We start from the raw sequence: 24,238 nt of genomic DNA, 5'->3' as shown, positions 1-24,238 counted from the left end.
TGCTGCATCTTCAACGGACTCAACCTGCAACTGAGCTCCTAGGACCAAGACCAGACAAAGCCACCTAGACGAATCTTCCTTAGAAATTGATTCTGGACTCCAGACATGCATGAAATCATAATTCTTATTTTTATTGTGGTCTTTTCCCTGAACCCCTTTCTTTCCTTTACCTCTCTCCTATTGTATGGATGCAAAAGGGATGGACATTACATAACCCCTTCCCGGGTTTTTTTTTATTCATTCATGAGATGTGGGCGTCACTGGCCAGGCCAGCATTTATTGCCCATCCCTTGCTCAGAGAGCATTTTTAAGAGTCAGCCATATTACTGTGACTACATGTGAAGTCACATGTAGGCAGACCAGATAAGGAATGGTAGAAACAGAAGATTTCGTTCCTTAAAGGGGCATTAGTGAACCAGATGGGTTTTTACAACAATGGCTTCATGGTCATCATTAGACTTTTAATTCCAGATTTTTATTGAATTCAAATTCAATCTGCTATGGTGGGATTTGAACCCGGGTCCCCAGAGTATTACACTGGGTTCCTGGATTACTAGTCCAGCGACAATAATGCTACCCCACTGTCTCCCCTTCTTAGTTTACCTCACCTTGAGTTTGCTGCGGGGTTATTAATCGAGGATTGAATCACTCCAGACCGAGATATTGGGGAAAAAGATGTCATCATTTATAAGGGTGTATTCGAAAATCAGAAACACCTTTCTGTTTATGGATGGGTAGTGAGAGGAGAAATCAGGGCTGTAAAATTAATCTTCCTGCTGTACATAACATATTCAATTAGTTATTTTCCTCTTTATATATTTTATTAACCATACAACCAGTTTCTGTAATATTTTAAACCTTAGAAATAGAATTGGCCTTAACCACTCATCATATACTCACCAAACAGCTAGCTTCTGTTGTAGTAGAGTAAGCGCCAATTCTGTAGGGTGAAAAAGTTAGAAAAAGCGAAGGAGCACCTCCTTTCCCTCTTCACTGAGCTCCCTCACTCACCCAATCCCCACACTGTTTAAATTCACACTCAGTGCTAAGGTGCACTGAGAGGCCTGTAGTTATATGCTTGGAAACTAAAGAGTTAGCTCAGTCCCAGGTACAGAAAAACCAGTTTAAGCTCGTTTCCTTGACTAACTAACTTCAGCTGCTTTTTAAAAATAATTCATGTGATATGGGTTTTACTGGCTGGGCCAGCATTTATTATCCATCCCCAATTGCCCCTTGAGAAGGCGGTGGTGAGCTGCCTTCTTGAACTGCTGCAGTCCATGTGGTGTAGGTACACCCACAGTGCTGTTAGGGAGGGAGTTCCAAGATTTTGACCCAGCGACAGTGAAGGAACAGTGATATATTTCCAAGTCAGGATGGTGAGTGGCTTGGAGGGGAAATTCCAGGTGATGGTGTTCCCCTCTATCTGCTGTCCTTGTCCTTCTAGATGGTAGCAATCGTGGCTTTGGAAGGTGCTGCCTAAGGAGCCTTGGTCAGTTGCTGCAGTGCATCTTGTAGATGGTACATACTGCTGCTACTGTGCATCGGTGGTGGAGGGGGTGAATGTTTGTGGATGTGGTGCCAATCAAGTGGGCTGCTTTGTCCTGGATGGTGTCAAGCTTCTTGAGTGTTGATGGAGCTGCACTCATCCAGGCAAGTGGGGAGTTCTACATCACACTCCTGACTTGTGCCTTGTAGATGGTGGACAGGCTATGGAGAGTCAGGAGGTGAGTTACTCACCGCAGTATTCCTAGCCTCTGACCTGTTCATCTAGCCACATATTTATATGGCTGGCCCAGTTCAGATTCTGGTCAGTGGTAGCTCCCAGGATGTTGACAGTGGGACTCAGTGATGGTAATGTCATTGAATATCAAGAAATGATGGTGAGATTCTCTTTTGTTGGAGATGGTCACACACACACAAAACTTTCAGTGACAGGACAGCCCTCACCTGTAATTATGCCATCTCCAGTGCGCTGCTTTGCCATTAATGTCTGTTATCTTAAAATGTTGGCATAAACAGCATTTATTGCCCATCCCTAATTGCCCTGGAGAAGTTGCTGGTGAGCTGCCTTCTTGAACCGCTGCAGTCCCTGTGGTTTAGGTACACCCACAGTGCTGTTAGGAAAGGAATTCCAGGAATTTGACCCAGAAATGATGGGGAGAATTTTCTCTCCCAGTTGGGGGGGGGTGGTGGTGGATTGTGCAGATGTGCGCGCAGCCGATTGACGCCTGCGATTGGCTGGGTGCTGCCATTTTATGTGGGCGGGCCAATTAAGGTTGGATGGGCAGCTCAGTTTATTATTTTAATGAATAGGTAATTGGCCTCAATAGCCCTTGGAGAGTTCGGCGGGAGCGCAGCCAACTTGGGTGCGCGCCCGCCGAACTGAAAGTCTGAATGTCGCCAGCTGATGTTGGGAGGCACACCCCGACATCACCACATGTCAATTTACACCTCGGCAGGTGGGCCTTGCTCGCCAAGCCGAAGATTCTGCCCGATGTTTCCAGCACTGGACCTGCTGCCTACTGCAAACCCTGACCCAGAAACCCCAAGCCGGACAAACCAGTGTCTAAAAAAAAATGGCAATTGGGGCTGAGTTTCTTGGGCTCTGGACTTGGTGTGCTTATGATTTAGGATCACATTTGCTCTTGGATTCTTAGTTTGGACTTTCAGAAGATTCACCTATTTCAGGTTCCTCTATAATATTCTTGCTTAACCAGAGATTTCTTTCCTGCGGCAGCTCAGGCAGGGTTTGAGTTTCGTCGAATATTTAATTACTCGGCTCTGTATTTAAACACAGAGAAAAACTCTTTCAAACCTCCAGCCGTTGCAAGTAAAAATCCAGTAACAGAGAATGTTCGACAACGGCAAAGTGCCTTTCCACAGCACCATTAACTCGGAAAAACACCACAGAGCATTTTACACAGCTGTAACTCAATGCAAAAATTGATGCCTAACCAGAGAAACATACGAATTAGGAGCTAGAGTTGGCTACTCAAGCCGGCTCGGCCATTTGTTAAGATCTTGGCTCATCCGATTGTGGCCTCAACTCCAGTCCTATAGCCCTTAACTCCCTTGTCAATCAAGAATCTGTCAAAGTCAACCCTAAAGATATTCAATCACCCAGCCTCCACTGCTCTCTGGGGAAGAGAATTCCATAGGCTAACGACCCTTTGGGAGAAAAAATTTCTCCTCATCTCCGTCTTAAATGGAAGACCCTTTATTTTTAAACTATGTCCCCTAGCTTTAGTCTCGCCTATAAAGGAAAACATCCCCTCAGCATTCATCCTGTCAAGGCCCCCTCAAAATCTTATGGGCTGCATTTTATGTGCCCCTGCCAAGTGAGTTTGGGCTGAGGGGGGTGGCACTTGAAATTTAATAGGTGCCCACCTCACCACTTTACTGCCCATCCTCGACCTCAACCCCATAAGACAGGGACTGGGCAGGTGCCAAAATTGGCAGCGTGCCTACCATGTTCCAATAAGCAATAAAGGGTCAATTAGACTTGTTATCAAGCCTATTGACCCTGATAATATGCTGCCCACGCTGTAACACATTAGGCATGGGCAGCTGGGTGGGACCGGGCAGCACAATGTTTGAAAAAAGTTATTTTAAGGGTAGAAAGTGGGGTGTGTTCGCTCTTTGCAGATCCTTTGGGTGGGGTGGGGGGGTCCCACCACCCTAAGATCAAGCCCTCCCTTCCTTCCTACATGCCTGCAGCCTTAAGCTCAATGCTGCCCCCCAAACTCTCCCTGCCCAAGACCCTGGACTTACCTGCTCTGGGGATTCACTCCTTCTCCAGCAGTCCCGATAGCTGCCGCTAAAACGCTCTTCACACTGCCAGGACTGATGTAGCTGCCAGCCAACCTGATTGGCTGACAGCTCCAGAAGGTAGAACTTCCTCCCCAGTGAGGGGCGGAAGACCCACTTGGCCCTCATTTAGCCTCCCCGCAGCGTTTCATGGCTTATAAAATCAAGGCAGGTTTCACAAACTTGACTTGTGTTCACTGGAGTTCAGAAGGTTGGGAGGATAGCTTAATCCAAGGTGTTTAAAATGATTCAACAGGCTAGGAACAGAAAAACTAATGTGATCTGCAAGTTCAGGTGGACAACTCTATATTCCTTTAGCCAAGTCATTAATATATACGGCAAAAAGCTGAGGCAGCAGCACAGATTCCTGGGGGCACTGGGCACATCCCGATCTGGGAATGTTTCCTTTATCCGCACTCTCTGTGTCCTATTTCCCAAACAATTAGTGACTCACTCGGCTTTTCTGAAGCAATTTCAGAATTTCTGGGAAGTTCCATAATTTACCCCCATTCCTTATTCACAGAGCAAGTTTCAGTTTGGCTGAAGTTTGTGGAATCACACTGAGTGTCTTCTGCCTTGTGTACATTTGTTGAGTATATTCAAAACAGAGGTCGATAGATTTCTAGATATTAAAAATATCAAGGGACACGAGGATAGTGCAGGAAAATGGCTTTGAGGTAGATGCTCAGCCATAACCTAATTGAATGGTGGAGCAGGTTTGAGGGGATGAATGGTCTACTCCTGCTTCTATTTCCTATGTTCCTAAGTTCCTGTGTTTACAGCCTGAGTGGGCAGCCCCGTGGGGGGCTGATTGTGATAGGAAAGGAGTACGGATTAATCCTGGTGTAGAAAGATGGAACAATTAATAACATGAGACTGGCAGGAGCTGCCTGACTGGATGGTGATTTCATTCGATCCCCTGACACTAATTGCAAAGGAACAAGGTGTTCTCCCAGTGTGCTAGCCAGCATTCCTTTCTCAACCAACAAAAATACATTTAACTGGCCATTCATCGCATTGCTATTTCGAGGCTAGGGATGTGCAGAATGTTCCTTCAAAACTTGCCTACAAAATAACCATCACTAAACTTCAAAGTAATTTAAAATATTTGGAGTAGGTTGAGAGGATTCTGACAGAATTGGTGAGGTGCTGTATAAATACAAGGCTCAGTGCTGGGACCACTGTTTTTTCTGTATGTATTAATGACTTGGGTTTTGGAATACAGCGTAAAATTTCAAAATTTGCCAATGACACCAAACTTGGGATGTGACAAACAGTGAGGGTGATACCAAACAACAGTAGTAAGATATGGATAGACTAGCAGAATGGGCAGAGAGTGGAAGATGGAATTTAATACAGAGAAGTATGAGGTAATGCATTTTGGCAGAAGGGATGGAGTGGAAAAATGTAGACTTAATGGCACAATTCTAAGAGACCCTGTGCATAGATCTTTGAAGGTGGCAGGACATATTGAGAGAATGGTTATCAAAGCACATGGGATCCTGGGATTCATAAATAGAGATATTGAGTACAAAAGCAGGGCAGTTATGTTGGACCTTTATAAAGCTCTAGTTAGGTCACAACTAGAGTACTGCGTCCAGTTCTGGTCACCACACTTTAGGAAGGATGTGAGGGTCCTTGAGAGGATGCAGATGAGAGTTACCAGACTGGTTCCAGGGATGCAGTGGTGTAGTGGTATCATCACTGGCCTAGTAGTCCAGATTTCCAGTGTAATGCTCTAGGGGCCTGGGTTTGAATCCCATGACAGCAGATAGCGAAATTTGAATTTAATAAAAAATCTGGAATTAAAAAGTCTAATGATGACCATGAAACAATGGTTGTAAAAACCCATCTGTCCTTCAGCGGGAGGAAATCTGCCATCCTCACTTTACATACCTACATGTGACTCCAGAACCACAGCAATGTGGTTGACTCTTAAATGCCCTCTGAAATGGCCTAGCCAGACACTCAGTTCCCAAGGGCAATTAGGGATGGGCAATGAATGCTGGCCCAGCCAGCAACACCTACATCCCATGAATGAATTAAAAAAAAGAGGGATTTTAGCTATCATTTTAGGTTGGAGAAGCTGGGGTTGTTCTCCTTGGAGCAGGGGAGATTTGATAGAGGTGTGCAAGATTGTGAGAGGCTTAGGTAAGGTAGACAAGGAAAAGCTGTTTCCATTGGCTGATGGTACAAGGACATTTAAGGTTTTGACATAGGGATGCAGATGGAATGAGCAGAACTTTTTTTTACACAGCGAAGAGAATGACCTAGAACTCATTGCCCATGAGGGCAGTTGAAGCAGAGACGATCAATGATTTTAAAAGGAAATTGGATGGGCAATAGAGTGATAGAGTAGGACTGAATGATTGCTCCACAGAGAGCAAGCATGGACTTGATGGACTGAATGGCCTCCTTCGTAATCACTCTATGATGCTTTGACTCTAAAAAGTCTGCCTGTCTCTGAATATGCAGGTGATTGCAGCTACAGAAACTTAATTCCTATTTTTAGGTTTTCAGATGGAATCTTAATACAAACCATACACTGGGAGATATTTTAATTCTGGACGCTGCGAGCGTTTTATTTTTGCACTGTTTTGAATCACAGCCCACACAGGACAAGAAAGGGAGCCCTGTCTGTGTAACACAGGTAGCTTCTGTAATGTGCTGACAATCACACAAGATCGTTCTTTGCACTAAGGGCTCTGGGTTCCTGTGGTTACTGCTTCCCCCATCCTTCTCACTAGCACAGGGCTGGGTCTCTCCTGGTTTGGGATACAGACACAGGACACTGATGCTTTGTATCTGTATTCAGGTACATGAGAAAGCTGTGAATAAAGCATAGTGTCCTAGGCTTTATTACTAGGGATACAAAGTACAAGAGCAGGGAGGTTATGTTAAACTTGTATAAAACACTGGTTCAGCCTCAAATGGAATATTAGGTCCAGTTCTGGGCACCACACTTTAGGGAGGCATTAGAGAGCGTGCAGAAAAGATTCAGGAGAATGGTTCCAAGGATGTGGAACTTCAGTTGCGTGGGTAGACTGGAGAAGTTGAGATTGTTTTCCTTGGAGAAGAGAAGGTTGAGAGGAGATTTGATAGAGGTGTTCAAAATCATGAGGGATCCGGACAGATAAGGAAAATCTGTCCCCATTGGTGGAAGGTTCGAGAATGAGAGGGCACAAATGTAAGGAAATTGGCAAAAGAAACAATAGAAAGATGTTTGTGTGGTTGGGATCAGGAATGCACTGCCTGAGAGTGTAGTGGAGGCAGCTCCAACCGAGGCATTCAAGAGGGAATTGGATTATTATCTGAAAAGGAAAAATGTGCAGGGCTCTGGGTAGAAGGCAGGGGAGGAGCACTAAATAAATTGCTACTTCAGAGAGCCAGCACTGACACGACGGGCTGAATGGCCACCTTCTGTGCTGCAACAATTCGGTTATTCTGTGATGGGATGTGGGTCTATTTATACTGTTCACCTGAAGGAAGAAAGAAAGATTTGCATTTCTCTAGCACCTTTCATGCTGTCAGGATGTTCCAATGAAATAATTTGTGAAGCGTAACGTGGAAATGCAGCAGCCAATTTGTACGCAGCAAATTCCCGAAACAGCAATGGCCAGGATTTTCAGCCCAGCATTCGGGCACAAGCCCAATACACCCAAGCGTGAAACAGCACCCAATATTTCAGTTAATGGTGGGGCATGTGCTCGCTGACAATTAAGAGGCCTATTAAGTTTCTTAAACAGCTAATTAAGTAGAATGTTTCACTACCTGTCCAACCTTACGGCAGGCTGGTGGGTAGATGGACCAGGCGGCCTTTGCACTTTTTTGCGAAACCTCATCCATGGGCGGGATGAGATGTGCAACAATGAATAAAAAAAAATAAAACTTTTTCAAACTCATTTCTAACATGTCCCATATCCCTCTTCATGTGACCGAGTCACAGGCGGCAACATGCAGCTCTGTGCCCCCAGGGAGTTTTCAGTGAGAGCACCACCCCCTCCACCCCACCCCCCTCCCCCTCCCCCTCCCCCTCCCCTCCACCCCCCCCAACCCCCCCAACCCCCTCCCCCCCACCCCTCCCCCCCCACCCCCCTGCGCACAACCACCCCACCCCCCCACGCACTCCCCACTCCCTCCACCCCCCCAACCCCCTCCCCCGCCACCCCCAACCCCTTCGCCCCCCCACCCCCACTCCCCCTCCCACTCCCACCCTCACCCTCACCCTCACCCCCACCTCCAGCTCCCCTCACCCCCGCACAGGCACACACTTCAGCGCTCGCACTCCTCCCCCTCCTCCCTCTCCTCCTTCTCCTCCTGCTCCTCCCTCTCCTCCTTCTCCTCCCTCTCCTCCTTCTCCTCCTTCTCCTCCTGCTCCTTCTGCTCCTCCCGCTCCTCCCTATCCTCCCTATCCTCCCTCTCCTCCCGCTCCTCCCTCTCCTCCTGCTTCTCCTGCTCCTCCCTCTCCTCCCACTCCTCCCTCTCCTCCTTCTCCTCCCTCTCCTCCTTCTCCTCCTTCTTCTCCCTCTCCTCCTGCTCCTTCTGCTCCTCCCGCTCCTCCCTATCCTCCCTCTCCTCCCTCTCCTCCCGCTCCTCCCTCTCCTCCTGCTTCTCCTGCTCCTCCCTCTCCTCCCTCTCCTCCCGCTCCTCCCTCTCCTCCTGCTCCTTCTGCTCCTCCCGCTCCTCCCGCTCCTCCCTATCCTCCCTATCCTCCCTCTCCTCCTGCTCCTCCCTCTCCTCCCTCTCCTCCCGCTCCTCCCTCTCCTCCTGCTTCTCCTGCTCCTCCCGCTCCTCCCTCTCCTCCCACTCCTCCCACTCCCACTCCGGCAATGCTGAGTGGCTAAGTGGCCAACTGGTGTGAAATTGCAGTTGGGGCCGATTGCGGGCAGCCGCTCCCAGGCCCACCCACTCTGCCTGCCCGATGAGGGGAAAATCCCACCCAATGTGTTAATGATCGGGTAATCTGTTTTTTGTGATGTTGATTGAGGGATAAATATTGGCCAGGACACTGGCAAGATCTTCCTCCTCTTCTTCCCCTTCCTGTTCTTTGGAATAGTGCCTTGGGATCATTCACATGCATTTGAGGGGGCAGGGACAACCTGGGTTTAACTTTTCATCTGAAAGAAGGCATCTCTGACAGTGTGGAACTCCCTCAGTACTGCCCCTTCAACAGCGCAACACTCCCTCAGTACAGCCTCCTCAACAGTGCAGCACTCCCTCAGTACTGCCCCTTCAACAGTGCAGCACTCCCTCAGTACAGCCTCCTCAACAGTGCAGCACTCCCTCAGTACTGCCCTTCAACAGTGCAGCACTCCCTCAGTACAGCCTCCTCAACAGTGCAGCACTCCCTTAGTACTGTCCCTTCAACAGCACAGCACTCCCTCAGTACAGCCTCCTCAACAGTGCAGCACTCCCTTAGTACTGTCCCTTCAACAGCACAGCACTCCCTCAGTACAGCCTCCTCAACAGTGCAGCACTCCCTTAGTACTGTCCCTTCAACAGTGCAGCACTCCCTTAGTACTACCCCTTCAACTGTGCAGCACTCCCTCAGTACTGCCCCTTCAACAGCACAGCACTCCCTCAGTACTACCCCTTCAACAGCACAGCACTCCCTCAGTACTACCCCTTCAACAGTGCAGCACTCCCTCGGTACTGCCCCTTCAGCAGCACAGCACTCCTTCAGTACTGACCCTCCAACAGTGCAACACTCCCCCTACTGACCCTCCAACAGTGCAGCATTCCCTCAGTACAGCCCCTCAGACAGTGCAGTGTTCCTTCAGTGCTGACCATCAGATAGTGCAGCACTGCTGTAGTACTGCACTGGAAGTGTCGACCTATATTATTAGTTCAAACCTCTGGAGTGGCGATTGCACCCAGGATAACGAGGAAGAAAACGATCCAGAAGTAAAAATTAATGGGAGATCAATGAGCAATGGAAGAAGCAGCAAAAAAGACATTCTATTTCTGAACCCTCAGTGCTTTGCTGATTAGTTAGGGTAAGGAGGCTGTTTATATTTATGGTATGTGACTGATGTGTTGGGGAAATAGTTTCTGCATTGCATTCTGCTTGTAGCACACTATCGCATTAGCTGACTGAATTGAAGATTATTGATGTTTGAATTTCCTTGGTTTGCCTGTAGGTGAATTTCCTCCACCTCCTCCACCTGTAGAAGGATTGAACCAGATGTCGACATTTCCTGGAGGATTCCCGTCTCTGCCACCCTTACTTCCGGAACATTATGAAACAAGTGCAAGTTTAGGGGTTCAGGTGAGCAGATCCCAGTCTCGATTTTCTGACAACAAAAGCTTGAATTTATATGGTGCCTTCAACCTAGTCCTAATGCGCTTCACAAGAGCATTATCAAACAACAATTGACACCTGGGGAGATATTAAAACAGCTTAGTCAAAGGAGTAGGTTTTGAGGATTGTCTTAAAACAAGAAAAAGGGAGAGTTGGAGAGGTTTAGGGAGAAAATTTCAGAGCTTAGGGCATATATTTTAGCATCAGTGTCAACAATAAAACATGTGCTTGTGAATTATCTTTAACATTTATCCCTAGAGCTTGTTGAAAATCATAAGCTATGAGGAGAACACAAAAATGCTGCAAACATATGAATGGGTAACAAAGTGGGAGATAGTGTTAAATGTGGCGAAATGTCAGTTAATTCACTTTGGCAGAATATTTTTTAAAAGGCTTGATTTTCAGAAGGACTTTTGGGTGTAAACATACAAGGAACACACACAGTTAGCATGTAGATACAGCAGACAATTATGGAGGGAAGTGGCATGTTGGCTCTTATTTCAAAGGGACTGGAGTACAAGAATAAGCAAGTTGTGTCCTTTGATGAGAGGCTGAAACATTGGGTCTACATTCTCTAGAGTTAGAAGAATAAGAGGTGATCTCATTGAAACATACAAGATTCCGAAGGGCTTGACAGGTTAGAAACTGTGGAGAGACCAAACGTAAACTGGGCAACCGCTTTGCAGAACACCTGCGGTCTGTCCACAAGAATGACCCAGACCTCCCTGTCGCTTGCCATTTTAACACTCCACCCTGCTCTCTTGCCCACATGTCTGTCCTTGGCTTGCTGCATTGTTCTAGTGAAGCCCAACGCAAACTGGAGGAACAGCACCTCATCTTCCAACTAGGCACTTTACAGCCTTCCGGACTGAATATTGAATTCAACAACTTTAGGTCTTGAACTCCCTCCTCCATCCCCACCCCCTTTCTGTTTCTTTCCCCTTCCTTTTGTTTTTTTCCAATAATTTATATTGATTTTTCCTTGAGTGCCCTACCATCCATTCTTAATTAGCACATTCATTTAGATAATAACACCAACTTCAACACCTCTGTGTTCTTTTGTCTGTGACATCTTTTGATGATCTGCTCCTATCATTGCTTGCTTGTCCCTTCAACCACACCCCCCCCTCCACTTCTCCCCCCCCCACAACCTTAAACCAGCTTATATTTCACCCCTCTCCTTGGAAAGAAAGATCAGTTCTGTTGAAGGGTCATGAAGACTCGAAACGTCAACTCTTTTCTTCTCTGCCGATGCTGCCAGACCTGCTGAGTTTTTCCAGGTAATTCTGTTTTTGTTTTAGAAACTGAGAGGCTGTTTCCTCTGGCTGGGGAATCAGAGGGGGGACGGGGGGTTGCACAGTCTCAGGATAAGGCGACGATCATTTAGGAGAAATTTCTTCACTCATAGGGTTGGAATTTTCTATCCCAGAGGCTTCTCTGTGGATTGTCACCGCGACATGGTGGAGAGGCTTGTGCACTCTGATGAACCTTTGAGTGATGCCATCAGGAGCTCCTTGACCCTGATAGGACCAGCCATGGCAGCAAGGTCAGGGGAAGCTGCCAGACAAAGTGCGGTCGATAAAGCTCTCAACAGCAGAACGTGTGAAAGGAGACTGTGTGCATCACCAGCTGCAAAGGTGGAAGAAGATGTTGGTCATTGCGATTTGACACACTACTGAAATCTGATCATCAACTCGTGAAGATCTTGTGGACAATGACAGCGTCCCTACAGCTCAGCCATTATCAATATGCCATTGCCACCAGCGCTTATGCTCTGACCCTTGACTCCGATGAAGATCTTGAGGAAAAGCTCCATTCTGATCTTGATGAAGTCCTCACTGCAATCCCAGAAGAAGAAAAAATCATCCTTCTGGGAGACTTCAATGTCAGGGTTAACCATGACTCCGATGTCTGGAGCAGACCCATTAGGAAAAATGGGTAGAAAAGCCAGTGCAAACAGTGTCTTCATGCTGACAAAGTGAACTCACCACGGCCCCATTATAACAAACGTACACTCCCGACAGAAGGACAAATACAAAACCACATGGAAGAATCCCAGATTAAAGCATTGGCACCTCGTGGATTATGTCCTTGTTCGGGTCAAAGTGATGTCCGTACTCCTGCTCCTAATTTGTATGATCATATTGAATGGTGTAGCAGGCTTGCAGGCCCAAATGGTCTACTCCTGTTCCTATTTCTTATGATCTTACTTTAGTCCAGTGGGAGGAACAATTTATTTTTTGTTATTCTATCGGTTTGAAGTTTCTTTCCAATGCCTGGTTGGGACAATTTGAAGTTAAACAGAAAGGTTTCCTAGTGTTCCCTGGAGAGCATATATTATCAATCGGACTTTGTCAATCGCAAGATTGTAGTAAATGGAAATGTTGTTGCATTAATCTTGATTTCTGAGTGGTTTGAGCTGATGTTCAAGAGGCAATGCAAGAGATCTCAGGTTGTATCTCATCCCTTTTCTGAGTCCAATTAAGGTGCTCTTAGTGATTGGATACATACTTGTCTCCACACCTCCAAAATTTCCTGTAAGACCTTGTTGCCAAAGATTAAGGGTTACAATGGCCTGGCAGATGGACCATTTCAGCTCAGTGTATGGAGACGCAGGTTGTATTTTCCATTCTATCCCAACCCTCACCCCAATGATTACCACGCACGACTGCCAGAACCGATTGTGCCAATGCTTGAAATGAGAACAGGTGGGATTAACAATAGTATGGATGTTGGTTTTACTTTGTTCACATGTGCTTCATCGTACATGATTTATCATCACTTTGTTCATTGAAGTCCCATATGACATAGAAAACATTTAAGTCCCATATGACATAGAACACACTTAACAGCACAACAAAGAAAGATGTACACACTTAGTAAATCAATAGTGTGAGAGTTAACAGTCTGCAATTCAAATACTATGATAGGGGTGAAATTGGTCATGGCGATGGGGGGAGGGTGTGGGGGCAGGGACACGAATCTGGTAGTGAATCAATCCCTCCCTCATTACATAAAATTATGTTCTGCATGAGCTTCCTCCCTTCTTACTCCATCAACATATCCCTTTATATCTTTCTCCCTCAGGTGTTTATCCAGTTTCCCTTTAAATGTATCAACACTATCCACCTCAACCACTCTCTGTGATAGCAAGTTCCACTTTCTCACCATGATCTGAATTCCCTATTGGATTTATTAATGACTCTCTTCCCCTTTCTAGCCCTTACCACTGTCCTCAATCACAAGTGCAAACATTTTCTCCATGTATACCTGATAGAATACATTCATAATTTTATTAATTTATTGTTTCTCGGTATGTCGAAGTCCCGTCTTCACATTGAGGATACCCCCCATCGTGTTGTGTGGTACCACCACCGTGCTAAATGGGATAGATTTTGAACAGACCTCACAACTCAAGACCATGAGGTGCTGTGGGCCATCAGCAGAATTGCACTCGAACACAATCTGTGACCTCATGGCCCAGCATATCCCCCACTCTACCATTACCATCAAGTCGGGGATCAACCCTGGTTCAATGAAGAGTGCAGGAGGGCATGTCAGGAGCAGCACCAGGCATACTGAAAAATTATGTGTCAACCTGGTGAAGCTATAAAACAGGATTACTTGCGTGTCAAACAGCATAAGCAGCAAGTGATAGACAGAGCTAAGCGATCCCACAACCAACGGTTTAGTGTAAGCTCTGCAGTCCTGCCACATCCAGTCGTGAATGCTAATGGACAATTAAACATCTCACTGGAGGAGGAGGCTCCACAAATATCCCCATCCTCAGTGATGGGGGAGCCCAGCACATCAGTGCCAAAGATAAAGCTGAAGCACTTACTACAATCTTTAGCTAGAAGTGCTGAGTTGATGATCCATCTCAGCCTCCTCCGGAGGTCCGCAGCATCACGGATGCCAGTCTTCAGCCAATTCAATTCACTCCACATGATATCAACAAATGGCTGAAAGCACTGGATACTGAAAAGGCTATGGGCCCTGACAATATTCTGGTAATAGTACTGAAGACTTGTGCTCCAGAACTTGCCGCATCCTTAGCCAAGCTGTTCCAGTACAGCTACAACACTGGCATCTACCCGGCTATGTGGAAAATTGTCCAGGTATATCCTGTACACAAAAAGCAGGACAAATCCAACCCGGCCAATTACCGCCCCATCTGTCTATGCTCGATCATCAATAAAGTAATGCAAGGGGTCATCAACAGTGCTATCAAGTAGCACTTGCTTAGCAAAAACCTGCTCACCGATGCCCAGTTTGGGTTCTGCCAGGGCCACTCAGCTCCTGACCTCATTACAGCCTTGGTTCAAACATGGACAAGAGAGCTGAGCTCCCGGGGTGAGGTGAGAGTGACTGCCCTTGACATCAAGGCCATACCTGACCGAGTGTGGCATCAAGGAGCCCTAGCAAAACTGGAGTCAATGGGAATCAGGGGGAAAACTCTCCACTGGTTGGAGTCATATCTAGCACAAAGGAAGATGGTTGTGGTTGTTGGAGGTCAGTCATCTCAGCTCCAGGACATCACTGCAAGAGTTTCTCAGGGTAGTGTCCTCGGCCCAACCATCTTTAGCTGCTTCATCAATGACCTTCCTTCCATCATAAGGTCAGAAGTGGGGATGTTTGCTGATGATTGCACAATGTTCAGCACCATTTGCGACTCCTCAGATACTGAAGCAGTCCATGTCCAAATGCAGCAAGACCTGGACAATATCCAGGATTGGGCTGACAAGTGGCAAGTAACATTCGCACCACACAAGTGTCAGGCAATGATCATCTCCAACAAGAGAGAATCCAATCATTGCCCCTTGATGTTCTATGGCATTACCATCATTGAATACCCCACTATCAACATCCTGGGGGTTACCCTTGACCAGAAACTGAACTGGACTAGCCATATAAATACAGTGGCCACAAGAGAGCAGGTCAGAGTCTAGGAATCGTGTGACGAATAACTCACCTCTTGACTCCCCAAAGCCTGTCCACCATCTACAAGGCACAAGTCAGGAGTGTGATGGAATACTCCCCACTTGCCTGGATGAGTGCAGCTCCCACAACACTCAAGAAGTTTGGCACCATCCAGGACAAAGCAGCCCACTTGATTGGCACCACATCCACAAACATTCACTCTTTCCAACTCCGATGCACAGTAGCAGCAGTGTGTGTACCATCTACAATGGTATCCACTGCAGGTATTCACCAAGGCTCCTTGGACAGCAGCTTCCAAACCCACGATCACTATCATCTAGAAGGACAAGGACAGCAGATAGATGTGAACACCACCACCTGGAATTTCCCCTCCAAGTCACTCACCATCCTGACTTGGAAATATATCACTGTTCCTTCACTGTCGCTAGGTCAAAATCCTGGAACTCCCTCCCTAACAGCACTGTGGGTGTACCTACACCACATGGACTGCAGCAGTTCAAGAAGGCAGCTCACCACCACCTTCTCAAGGGCAACTAAGGATGGAAAATAAATGCTGGCCCGGCCAGTGACACCCACATCCCGTGGATGAATAAAAAAAAACGTGTGGTGAAGAGCCATCTTCTCGAACCGTTGCACCTGGCGCTGTTAGGGAGGGAGCTCCAGGATTTTGACCCAGTGACTGAAGGAATGGCCGATATATTTCCAAGTCAGGATGGTGAGTGACTTGGAGGGGAACTTCCAGACTGTGGTGTTCCCATCTATCTGCTGCCCTTGTCCTTCTAGGTAATATTGGTTGTGTGTTTGGAAGATGTTGATGAAGGAGCCCTGGCGAGTTTCACACAGGTGAAGCAGGCACATCTTTTCAGGTGCTGCCATCCTTCAGATGTATCATTCAACCAAAACCCTTCTTCACCTTTGAGATGTGACATTAGAGCAAGAACTGTCTGTGATCCTTCAACTGGGACATGAGAACTTAGAGGACTTGCGTTGCCCAAGATCCTCTCTACAAATCAAATGATGGTTTCAAAGGATTCCTTGGATATTGGTTTCAGCAGGAGTTCAGAAGATGGAGAGTCTCAACTGGTCCAGCTGCCCTTACCAGGCATGTAAAGGTCAAGAAGACTAACTCCTTCGAAAGCTATTTTTTGGGGGATTGGTGAAGGGACCAGAGGGAGGGGGCAGGCTGACCTGAGCTTGACTGGTAACTGCTACGGCTTCTAGTAGTTTCATTTTATTTCCTCAAAAGTAAAATAGCAGAGAAGTGCAGTTAGGATTGGCGATCTACCAATAGCGCAGTTTACCCTCACACACTGGAACATAGTTAGTTTCAGACAAGCATCCTTTCAGGTTGAGAAGGACAGCATAATAAGTTGAAAGTCTTGAGTTTGCCAAAGTTGCAGAGTTTTGAGTGTGCACAGGGGTTGTTTGGTTTGGCATTTCAGAGGTAATATGGCCAGAAATAATTTGAAAAGTTGTATTTTGACTTCTCTGTTTACACACCTGGTCGTCATTTGTGAGTTTGTCTGCTGGTTTATGCTGACCGATTCATAGAATGATACAGCTCCGAACCAGGCCATCATTCCTCTACTGGCTCTTGAATAGAGCTGTCCAATTACTTGCACTCCACTTCTCTTCCTCATGCCCCCACAATTTTTTTTTCTTTTCAACAACAGCAACGTATGTTTATAAAGCACCTTTAACATAATGAACAATCACAAGGTGCTTCACAGGAGTAATGTCAAACAATATTTGATACCGAGCCAGATAAGGAGATATTGGGTCAGCTGATCAAAGGCTTGGTCAAAGAGGTTGGTCCTAAGGAGAGAAGTGAGGCAGAGAGCTGTAGAGAAACCATTCTAGAGCTTGAGACCCAAGCAATTGAAGGCATGGCCACCAATCGTGGAGCAATTAAGATCAGAGATGCTCAAGAGGCCAGAATTAGAGCATAGGTGCCTCGGAGATTTGTGGGATTAGAGGAGGTTATGGAGATCGGGAATGGTGAAGGCATGGAGGGATTTGAAAACAAGGATGAGAATTTTAAATTGAAAATATTGTTTGACCGGGACTCAAAGTGTTTGTCTAATTTCCTTTTGAAAACTATTATTGAATCTGCTACCAACACCCTTTCATGTAACCCATTCCAAATAACTCTGTAAAAAACATTCTCCATATCTCCCTCCTGCTGTTTTTGCCAGTTACCTTAAATCTGTTTCCTCTGGTTACTGACTCTTCTGCCAGTGGAAACAGTTCATCCCCCTCTCATCTATCAAATTCCTTCATCATTTTCAAAGCTTCAAGTTGCTTCTTAACCTTCTCTGCTCTCAGGAGAACATGGGGTCCGCTAGCATTGTGGCTGTATTACAAGACAAGTGATCCAAACATCTGGATTAATGATCTGGAGATATGAATTCAAATCCTACCACGACAATTGGGGAACCCGAATTCAATTATTTAATTAAATCCTGAAGAAGAAGCTAGCCATGAATCACTTGGGGACACTCCTGTCTCTGAGGCAGAAGGTTATAGATTCAATTCCTGCACTAGGACTTGAGCCCCAAGAATCCAGCTTGACCCTCTGGTGCAGTACTGAGGAGATGCACTGTCTTTTGGATGAGATATTAAACCAAGGCCATGTCTATTCCTCCAGTCAAATGTCAAAAGTCCTGTGGCACTATTTTGAAGATCAGTGGTGTAATCCCTGGTTTGCTGATCAATATTTACCCCTCAATCAACATTACAAAGATAGGTTGTCAGGTCATTTTCACGTTGCTCTTTGTGGGAACTTGCTGTACACAGATTGGCTAATGAATTTCCTACATTACAACATTAACAAAATATCAAAAAGTACTTCTTGTCTATAAAGCACTTTGGAGCATTCTGTTGTTATGAAAGACACCACATAAATGGAAGTCTTTCTTCTTTGTTCATCAGTAAAGTTGACCATGGAAACTACAGATGTCATAAAAACCCCATCAAGTTCAATTATGCCTTTTAAAAAAGGAAATGTGATTGACTCAACTACTCGTAAGCCATTTACCTGTATCCAGAGGCAGCTCGCCACCACCTTCTTAAAGGAAATTAGGGATAGACAATCACTGCTGGCCTTGCCAGTGACACCCACATCACAGGAATGAGGAAGGAAAGGAAAGGAACAACAATCCCAGCTTCTTCAGTCTCTCCACATAACTGACACCCCTCATCCCTGCTGCCATTCTTGGTGGGGTTATTGAATATTTTTAAGGTAGAGGTAGATAGATTCTTATTAGGCAAGGGAATCAAAGGTTATCAAGCATTGATGGGAATGTGAAAATCGAAACACCTGAAGATCAGCCATGATCTTATTGAATGGCGGAGCAGGCTTGAGGGGCCGAATGGTCTTCTCCTGTTCCTATTTCTTATGTTCTTAAATTCTCTGTGCCCAGAATTAGACATTATTCCAGCTGAGGCTTAACCAACGATTTATAAAGATTTAGCATAACTTCCTGGCTTTTGTACTCCATTCCTCTATTAATAAAGGCAAGGATCCCACCCTTTTTAACAGTCTTTATTTTCTATGTTTAAAAAGCAAAGAAAGCTGGGTTTGAAGGTCTCCAATCTAAAGCAGACCTCCCTGAGTCAGAACCTTGTGCCATGGTCTGTTTCTGGATCGTAAGGCAGAAACTGTAAGTTTGCAAAAAGCCCTCGGACATACTGCTGTTGGCCTGGGATCCATCAATGCAAGAACTGAAATCAGAGCCCATTATTCTTTATTTTAAATTCCTTGAATGTTTGGAACCTTGATGAGAGGGCTGGGGGTGTTTTTGTGAATTCCAAGGATAGTTATTTTGAGAAATCTTCGGGACATTGAAGGTAGATTTACTACCAACAACTAATCTTATTTAACTGTACCTTTTACATTCTTGTGAAGAAGTTTCTTTGTCATAAGCAACAAACCGTGGAGCAGGAAGTCTGTCACTGACCTGGGAGAATTTGTCATTCTGTGTGATGCGTTACAATCTGCTTATAAAATTCATTCACGTATCTCAAAAGTGAGGTGAGCTGAACAAATGCAGTTAAATTTGGCACTGGTCAGTTTGTTTTCAGTGTAGAACTATCTATTAGATATCAGTAACAGTGAGTGATTTAAGGATTTCAAATACATTGTATTTTTAGTTGACATAACATTATGTGATGGACTGACCACAATGGGATAGGAGCTAATGTTATGTCACAGCTCCAAGTAGGTATTATGGCTGAGAGAGAGGCCATTCTGGGTGGGTATGGAAATCTGGCAGAAGCACGGTGATATAATTAAAGAAATTAGCATGAAAGGGAGGAGATTCTAAGTGGCCTGACAGGTTTAAAAGTAGATAAATCTCCAGGCCCAGATGAAATGTATCCCAGGCTGTTGAGTGAGACAAGGGAGGGGATAGCAGGGGCACTGGCAATAACTTTCAATATCTCTCTGGCCACAGGAGAGGTGCCAGAGGACTGGAGGACAGCCAATGTGATACCATTATTCAAGAAGGGAGGAAGGGATAAACCAGTGAACCACAGGCCAATCAGTCTAACCTCAGTGTTGGGGAAACTGTTGGAAGCAATTCTGAGGGACAGAGGCAGGGATTAATCAAGGACAGTCAGCATGGTTTTGTTAAGGGGAGGTCATGTCAGACCAATGTGATTGAATTTTTCGAAGAGGTGACCAGGTGTGTCGATGAGGGCAATGCATTTGACATAGTCTACTTGGACTTCAGCAAGGCTTTTGAAAAGGACCCGCATGGGAGACTGATAACAAAGGTAAGAGCCCATGGGATCCAAGGCAATTTGGCAAATTGGATCCAGAATTGGCTGAGTGGCAGGAAGCAGAGGGTAATGGTTGACGGGTGTTTTTCTGACTGGATGCCTGTGTCCAGTGGGGTTCCATAGGGATCGGTGTTGGGTCCCTTGCTGTTTGTGGTATATATAAACAATTTAGACTTGAATGTAGGAGGATTGATGAGTAAGTTCGCAGATGACGTGAAAATTGGTGGGGTGGTAAATAGTGAGGAGGACAGCCTTAGATTACAGGAGGATATAGACGGGCTGGTCAGATGGGCTGATCAGTGGCAAATGGAATTTAATCTGGATAAGTGTGAGGTGATGCACTTGGGCAGGGGACATGATTGAGGTGTATAAAATTATGAGGGGCATAGATAGGGTAGACAGGAAGGAACTTTTCCCCTTGGTGGAGGGATCAACAATCTGGTGGCAGAGATTTAAGGTGAAGGGCAGGAGGTTTAGAGGGGATGTCAGGAAGAAATTTTTCACCCAGAGGGTGGTGGGAATCTGGAACTCGCTGCCTGAAAGGGTGGTAGAGGCAGAAACCCTCATAACATTTAAGGAGTATTTGGATGTGTGATGCCATGACATACAAGGCTATGGGCCTAGTGCTGGAAAATGGGATTAGAATAGTTGGGCACTTGTTTGACCGGCGCAGACTCAATAGGCTGAAGGACCTTTTTCTGTGCCGTAGACCTCCATGACTCTATGACTGTATGGCATTCTGCCCATAGTGTCTGTGCTTGCTCTTTGAAAGAGCTATTCATTTAATGCCAATCAACCCCCCTCCCCCGCCATCCACAACTTGTTCGTACCCCATAACTCCACAATTTTTTTCTTTTGCGGATTATAGGACAAATTCCCAAGTTTGTCATTTCAAAAGATCTCACTGTGCTGTGTTGGAAAACGTGGAAAATACAAACCTGAGAGGCCTGGATTAATCAGCCTTCACCTTGGCAGCAAAATATCAAGGGTGAAGGAGGATCCTGTTTATTAGTCCCTGGCTGGATGCACTATTTATCTTACTATGACAACAACAACTTATATTTATATAGTACCTTTAATGTAATAAATCATCCCATGGCACTTTCCAGAAACATTATGCAACAAAGTATGACGCTGAATCACATCAAACAATATTAGGACAGGTGACCAGAAGCTTGTTGAACAGAGTGATTTTTAAGAGTGGCTAAAAGGAGGAAAGTGAGATAGGGAGGTGGTGGGACGTAGGGAGGGAATTCCAGAGGTTGGGACATAGGGAGCTGAAGGCAAAGCCACCAACGGTGGAGCTACTAAGATCGATGATGCTCAAGAGGCCAGATGGGCACAGATGCCTTGGAGGCTTATGGGTCTTGATGAGGTCACAGAAATAGAGAGGGGCGAGAACTTGGAGGGAATTGAAAACAAGGATGAGAATTTTAAAATCAAGATGTTGTTTGACTGGAATCCAGTGTAGGTCAGTGAGTGCTGGGGTGATTGGGGAATGGAATTTGCTGCAAGTTAAGACAAGGGCAGCAGAATTTTGTATGACCTCAATTTTAAGGTGGGTAGAATGTGGGATACCATCTTGGAGCAAGTAAAGTGATTGGGTCTTCGGCAGTTGAGAGCAGGTGTAAGAACTCTTTTAGTAGATCTGGATGGCCTCATTATGCATGCTTGACTGAGAGCCCAGGCTCATAACAGGATTATCTCAGTAAAGGGTTCTGTTTAGACAACTAGGGAGAACTGTGGCTTTGTTTAATTGACACCTTTAAGTGGTTATATTAAGTTATGCTTCCTGTGATCCCTTTTATCAATACCTCAATGTTTACTTGCACAAGACTAAGAGGTGTGAATGTTTAAAGCTTCTCTTAATCATACTTTAATGGTGTGTCTGATTGACACATTTATGGGGCTGTAGGAACATCAGTTTTTCTTTTAAAAAAAATTTGTGAATGAGTGTTTTTTTCTCTTTGAGCTGTTTCAAACATGCCAACGTGGCTGATTGGTTCTGTATGCAGTGTATTTTGGGTGAATGGGCATGGAAGGGCTATGAGCTGGCATGGAGGGTACAAAGATCCATTGGGGACGGGTGGAGGGCTTGATTTGGCATGGAGGAGCTGGAGGTGGCGTGGGGAGTGGGTGGGGTGACAGGCAGTGAAGGGTGAGGGCCAGAAGCCCGAACAGCCATAAGTACAACTAAGATGAAGTCCCGGAGAACCGAGCCGGTCCTTCTAACTAGCCCACATCGGCGCCCGGCCAGCCGCTGGCCGCCTGCACTTTGCTTTTGGGGTCAGCAGGCCTGACTCCATCCCACAGCTTTCCCCCCAGAGTGAGAATCACAACCTTCGGGGACCTTTCTAATGACACAGACCTGGCGAGGTGTCCACCTCAGGAATGAAAATGCAGGCCTTGCTGAGAGTTAGAAGACTGGCAGCAGAGGATTGGATAACTTCAGGTTTATGGAGTACTTTTGAATTGCAGCTGCTATTGTAATTTAGGAGATATGGCAGCCACTGTCTGCACAGCAAGATCCCACGGAAATAATGTGTTAATGGCCAGATAATTTGCTTTAGTTATGGTGATAGAGGATAAATATCGGCCAACACAATTTGGAGAATTGCCCCGCTGTCCTTCAAACAGTGAAGTGGCATCAGTTACACCCTTCTGAGAGAACAGACAGGGCCTTGGTTTACCGCCTCATCCGAAAGAAAGAAAGCACCTTTCACAATGCTCCCTTGGTATTGCACAGTGAGTGTCGGAGCTCGAGTCCCTAGAGCCGGCCTTAGATCCACATCTTCCAATTCAGAGGTGAGAGTACTGCCCGGGCGTTACCCTGGCTGACACTTCAATGTAAGATGCAGTGATGGTCAGGGTTTTCTGGGTGGTTTTACAGCGGTGGGGTGGGGTGGGGGTGGCATGTACAATATGATGAGCAGCTAGCCCACTGCCTTTCCCCCCACCTCCAAGCGGCCCCCCATAATGCAGTGGATGGGTGGGCCCGAAATTGGAAGTCCACCTGCCTTTTTTAAAAAGAAAGTTTATGGGTAATTTAGCTTGTTAGTAATCCACTTGATCTTGTTGCCCATGCCATAATATGGTTGGAGTGGGCATGTCAGTGGTAGTGGGTAGATACATTTTTAACCCAACTGGTTAGAAGATGGGAAGGAATTGGGGTACCTCCTTTTGGAGAGTGCCGTGTGCATATTGGGGGCACCACCCCCCCCCCCATCCCCCCCCAAATAAGATATTACCTCCCCAAGATGTTAGCCCCACCCCACCTGGCCTCCAAAATCCACCGCCCCACCCCCCTCACCTCACTTCCTAGGGTGTCTGACCGCTTCCCGTTTTAAGAGCCCAGGGCTTACCTCAGTCCAGACACCATTGCTCCTCTCCATGATCCCGCTTGCAGGCCCAGCAATGCCCACCACTGATTTCTTGTGCCAGTCAGATTGTTCAGCAGCTCTCCAGGAGTAGCGGTCTGACCCTCACCTGCTTAAGGCCTACACTAGCGCGCTATTGCTCTGTGGGCTGGCTTGCTGAGTATCGGTCAGCGCAGCTTCGACCTTCCTTCTGGAGAGAGGGGATGGCCTGGGGAGCAATGAGACCCCATAAAGCTCAGCTTAACAAGTCATCCCAGTGTCTTTGCTCATTGTCTGCCCAGAGTTGCCAATGTTGACAAAGACCAAATGCGGGGCCTGGGAGTGGACTGGGTTATAGTACAGAACATGAGACTGCAGCACACCCCATTCAGCAAGGATTGCAAACTCTCAGGAATTAACAGCACCGTTTGAAACGTCTATCTAATAGTTTTTTGGCTAATATTTGATGTTTTGATCACCCAACTTCAGTGTGTGTGGCAGGGGACTGGCAAAAAGAACAGCCTGTCTTGCGTAAGAGTGTCTATCTAGCCAGAGTACAATTAATCAAAAGCAACGACCTTCAGAAAGCAGGGTTGTGTGGTTAAAAACAGTTTCTAATACTTGGCTCACTGTCAGTGCCCTTACGAGTTTACGTTTCAAAGTGTTGATTAGAAAACCTCATTCACTGAACGGTCACAGAGTCATTGTGGGGTCATAACAGATGCTGCTAGATTGGAAAACACAACACCTCTGGAAATCCTAAATCAAACATGCGAATGGATAGTTTGAGTCAAGCAGGTTGACTTGTGCCCAGATGTACGCAGAGTGTTTCATTTAAATAGGTCCCCCTGTAGAACCAATTGTAGCATAATTTGACTTTAATAATCAACATTGCTGTTGGTGTGGCAACCCTTAAGTAATGCCATATTCAACAATACTTTTTCCACCTAGACCTGAAAAAAACAATCATAGAATGTTTTGGTACAGAAGCAAGCCATGTCTAATCTCACTCTCACCCTCACTCCCCGCACCCTTTAATATCCCACACAAC

General features: G+C 46.1%; 1 protein-coding gene across 3 annotated transcripts in view; it reads left to right on the top strand.

The window, feature by feature from the left end:
- LOC121292992 (LIM domain containing preferred translocation partner in lipoma) overlaps positions 1-24,238 on the top strand; it is a 525,780-nt gene that overhangs the window by 278,507 nt on the left and 223,035 nt on the right. For all 3 annotated transcript variants that reach the window (XM_041215543.1, XM_041215524.1, XM_041215533.1), the window contains exon 4: positions 9,948-10,075. In XM_041215543.1, the coding sequence (XP_041071477.1) occupies positions 9,948-10,075 (128 nt within the window). The remainder of the gene's footprint in view (positions 1-9,947; positions 10,076-24,238) is intronic.

This window comes from Carcharodon carcharias, chromosome 2, assembly GCF_017639515.1.
Source record: "Carcharodon carcharias isolate sCarCar2 chromosome 2, sCarCar2.pri, whole genome shotgun sequence".
Classification (NCBI taxonomy): Eukaryota; Metazoa; Chordata; class Chondrichthyes; order Lamniformes; family Lamnidae; genus Carcharodon; species Carcharodon carcharias.
The sequence above is the reverse complement of the archived record's forward strand: the minus strand, read 5'-3'. Positions and strand labels throughout refer to the sequence as shown.